This window comes from Olea europaea, chromosome 7 (genome assembly GCF_002742605.1).
Source record: "Olea europaea var. sylvestris chromosome 7, O_europaea_v1, whole genome shotgun sequence".
In the NCBI taxonomy this organism is placed as follows: Eukaryota; Viridiplantae; Streptophyta; class Magnoliopsida; order Lamiales; family Oleaceae; genus Olea; species Olea europaea.
This window is the reverse complement of record NC_036243.1, coordinates 7,724,340-7,728,111: the sequence shown is the minus strand read 5'-3', so window position 1 is coordinate 7,728,111 and position 3,772 is coordinate 7,724,340. Positions and strand designations below refer to the sequence as shown.

Below are 3,772 nucleotides of genomic sequence, written 5' to 3'. Positions count from 1 at the left end.
GGTGGCCAAGCTCACCGGAAGGTGGCTGAAAATGGTCGGCAAGTAGCGATGGCGTGGGAGTGAGGTGTGGGAAGAAGGTGAAGTTTTGGGGGGTATATTTGCACTTTTTTAGAAGTTTCACCTATAGTTGCAATTTTTTCTTTTCTTTTCTTTTTTCTTTTATTTAAATAGGAGGGCATATTGGTCATTTTACACCAAAAAATAGTGAAAAGGACGTTCGGCGCAAAGAAAAGTGAAAATAGGGGAAAAAATGTCAAAAAATGAAAGGTAATGACGTTTTCCACAACACACTCGAAAGAGAGGGACGTTTTGGACCAATTATCCTTTTAATATAAGTTAAAGTCAACAACTAATTTTCATCAAACATTTTATGGGATCCATAACTTTTCAATCATATATTTCATTAATTTGAGAACAAGCTTTGGCTAACTTATTTCAGATAAATGTAGCCTGCTCTAAATTCAGCAAAAATGAAATCCAACGTAAAATGTCTATGCTTTCTATTATTCTAAAATACTCCTTCTCCTTCTCCTTCTCCTTCAATAAATTATGTACGACATCAAGAAACCGTCCAGACTAGCCTCAAATTGTTAGAGTCTCCTGTTGTTTACACCTCCTAACGTTAATTCTCAGTATCCCATGATTCAGACTTCTATTTATATCACAGCACTTTCTTCGGTTTCCCTGCATATTATTAATTTTGTCAGGTGAGTTACTAAATAGTTGCCAAAGAAATACTATGATGCCAGAGAAAGACAAACCTTGTGCCATTCTTTAGGATCCATTTTTGATGCTGATACAATGACTTTTTCAATAGCTTCTGCTGCATTCTGTGATCTGCCGCACTTCTTCTTCACTGAATTAACCGTAAACTTCTTATAAATAGTCACAGTATTACCCTTCCCATCGTCGTTGGCCGAACTTAAATAAAAGACAACAGGCTGATTACACGGATCATCGCTCATTGCACGGGTTTTGAACTCGAAAGGTCCATCACTCCGACTCCGCCATGTTTGGAACGTTCGCAACGGCATTTCCAACTCCTTGGCTGTCAACAGTGTGGTATATATCTGCACGGTATAGCCCCACGAGACGGACACAGACCATTTTTGCTTCCGATGGTAGCATAAGCATTGCTGCAATGTTCGGGATGGGTCGAGTTGGTATGCCTCCATTAGTGTTCCTAATGATTCCAGCCGAGTCTGGTTTGGAAACAAAGGCTTTACATAATCAAGGTGATGAAGAGATACTATAGGCGCCATAGGGTGTGCTGCGAGAAATCCGTAAGGGTCGCCTCTTATATCAATCTGAAGAAATTCAGAAACATCAGTGTCATAAAATCAAGAAAGGAACCAAAGAATCTTAAAGAAACATGCAAATTAAAGAAATCTAATAGTAGTTGATAGCTCTTGCACAAATCAATACAATGCGTGATCGAATATTATAGGTGGGTAAGATCATACCATTTCTTATAGAGATAAATAAGCTTTTGCATCTTCTTAACTCAAAATGTAATGATTGGAAATAGGGACGGATTTAGTGCGGGGATAGCGCTCTATATTAGATTTAAAAATAAAAATAAAAATAAAAATAAAAACCTCAAAGTTTTCAATTTTTGCCCCCACAATACTTTTATCCTAACTCTCCATGATTGAAAATAGGAAATGTTGATTTTTTATGGTACTCCTACAAATAGAAACATGTGGCTACAAATGACACAGAAGTAAATATCTTTCCCTTTAATATTTGATTTTAAAAAAATTACTATTTAAGATGGCATACTAATAAATGTCATCCATCTAGATTCGTTATGATCAGGAGCCAACCTAAATAAATATTTAGTAATATTTATTCTCAAGAAGGAATAAAAATTAACAACTAATTTTACTACAATTACAATTCGTTAATGACAAAACTAAGAGAAAATATTACTTAAATAATTGTAAGAGTTTTCAACCAATAAACGAACACGACGTATAGTTAAGGACAAAATCAGAAAAGTGAATTCTTATATAATAGTAATGCATTCTTTCAACAAAAAGGTCCATTAACTAGTTGTCGCATCAACTACCCACGTTTGCCGTATTGCACCAACCCCCCCAACAAGTTCAAAACAAAATATTACGTACAACATTAAACTTTATATTTTAATTTAAATCAAAATAAAAAATTAATTTTAACTATATATTTTACGAAATTTACAATTTTTCAATCACATATTTCATTCACTTTTATTAAAAATCAAATTTTAATCTCTACAAAATAAAGGCTTAGTAATATTTTAGCCTGTTTATTTCCCATTTATGTAACATAAGAATGAAAAATATAGTCATTATCGACTCAACACAAAATATAAAAATTCAAATATGATAGTTTGATGTGATGGATAACGATCATATTTTTCATATGAAATCAAATTTGATAAAGGTTATATTAAATTTAAATCAGTAATACAGTGTATAACCGTTTTTGAAACGAATTGATTCGATTGTTAAAAGAAAATTAAACAAAAGAAAACAATTAATAACCAAGAAAGTGACACGTGTACGTACCTGGTGGAACCCTGGTTCTTTTGTAAGGGCTATTCCAATCTCGCCAACACATGCCCATACCCGTTGATCTGAGCCGTAGAAATAGTGATACCTATTAAGGCAGCCGTCCATTGCTCTGACTAGCTCCACCGCAAGCGGATAACTAATGGCGAAACCGCCACCGCCAAACGCCATGTCGTGGGCATGCATCACGTTCTGTTCCACACTCTCCGAACTCCCTCCGATGTAGTACATCCGACGGTGGTCGTATTTCGCTAACACCGTAACAAGGTTATCAGTGAAAAACACCGTATCATCATCGCCCATGACGAACCATCTCACGTTCGGCAACCCGACCCGGAAAAGGTCAGAAATCACACGGGCTATTCGGATTGCCGAGTCGGAGCCTGTCGAGTGTTTGAACCGGGTCCAGTCGGAGGATATCCTATAAGGAATGGAATTACCATTCCGTAGTGCTCTGGTGTCGAGTTTTTTGTCCAGCCAAACATAGCCACGTGTCACATTCGGTTTCCACCAGAGCTCCGAATAGCTTTTCCGGTCCTTCCACGTTCGGATCGACCCGCCGATACCAAATGCTATATGGGAAATGTTCGTTGGGGTGTAATCAGGACTGACTTGGACAACGTTTCGGGTTCGGTCCAGGTTGTCGTATTCGGGGCATCGGAACCATACGGGTTGGACCTCTCTGTGAAAAACCGAATACAGAAACAGGGAAATTGAAGTGACCATTAAGATTACAACAGCAACCTTCAACAAAGATTTCAAAAACTCAATATTCTTCTCCGCTGAAATCGAATTCAATGCTTTAAACTGATTTTGACCCGACTGCTCTCGGATCGTGCACATTTTTTCTTTGAACAGATGATCAAAACAGAAGGAACCCAGTTTGCGTGTTGGGTTTGAGTATTCACTTGAAGAGAGAGGGAACAAAAAACGTAAAAGTTTTAATTAAATGGAGGGACAAAAGTTAATACGTGGCGTTCATCGTACAAAGTACTGACGTTGTAAAGTCATAGCGTACTGTTTGGGCCGTTTTAGAGCAGAATAGGCCAGCCAAGCCCATCTCCATTAATAAAAGTTCAAATTTCATAAATTACTATCGTTGTCACGTGCATCGTGCGAATTTTATATTTAATATATTTTTATTAATGTCAAAATTATAGTATAGAATATTGAATAAATTCAATAACGTGTAAAAATTCAAGATAGACAATTACTAC

The 3,772-nt window shown here is 36.7% G+C and overlaps 1 protein-coding gene across 1 annotated transcript; it reads right to left on the bottom strand.

Moving 5' to 3' along the window:
* Nucleotides 1-354: 354 nt before the first annotated feature.
* Nucleotides 355-3,510, bottom strand: LOC111396867. The gene is made up of 3 exons (XM_023023446.1): nt 2,553-3,510; nt 762-1,307; nt 355-684 (listed from the first exon to the last, which is right to left on the bottom strand). Exons 1-3 carry the CDS (start codon nt 3,396-3,398, stop codon nt 583-585), a joined length of 1,494 nt encoding a protein of 497 aa, XP_022879214.1. The 5' UTR covers nt 3,399-3,510; the 3' UTR covers nt 355-582.
* Nucleotides 3,511-3,772: the final 262 nt, after the last annotated feature.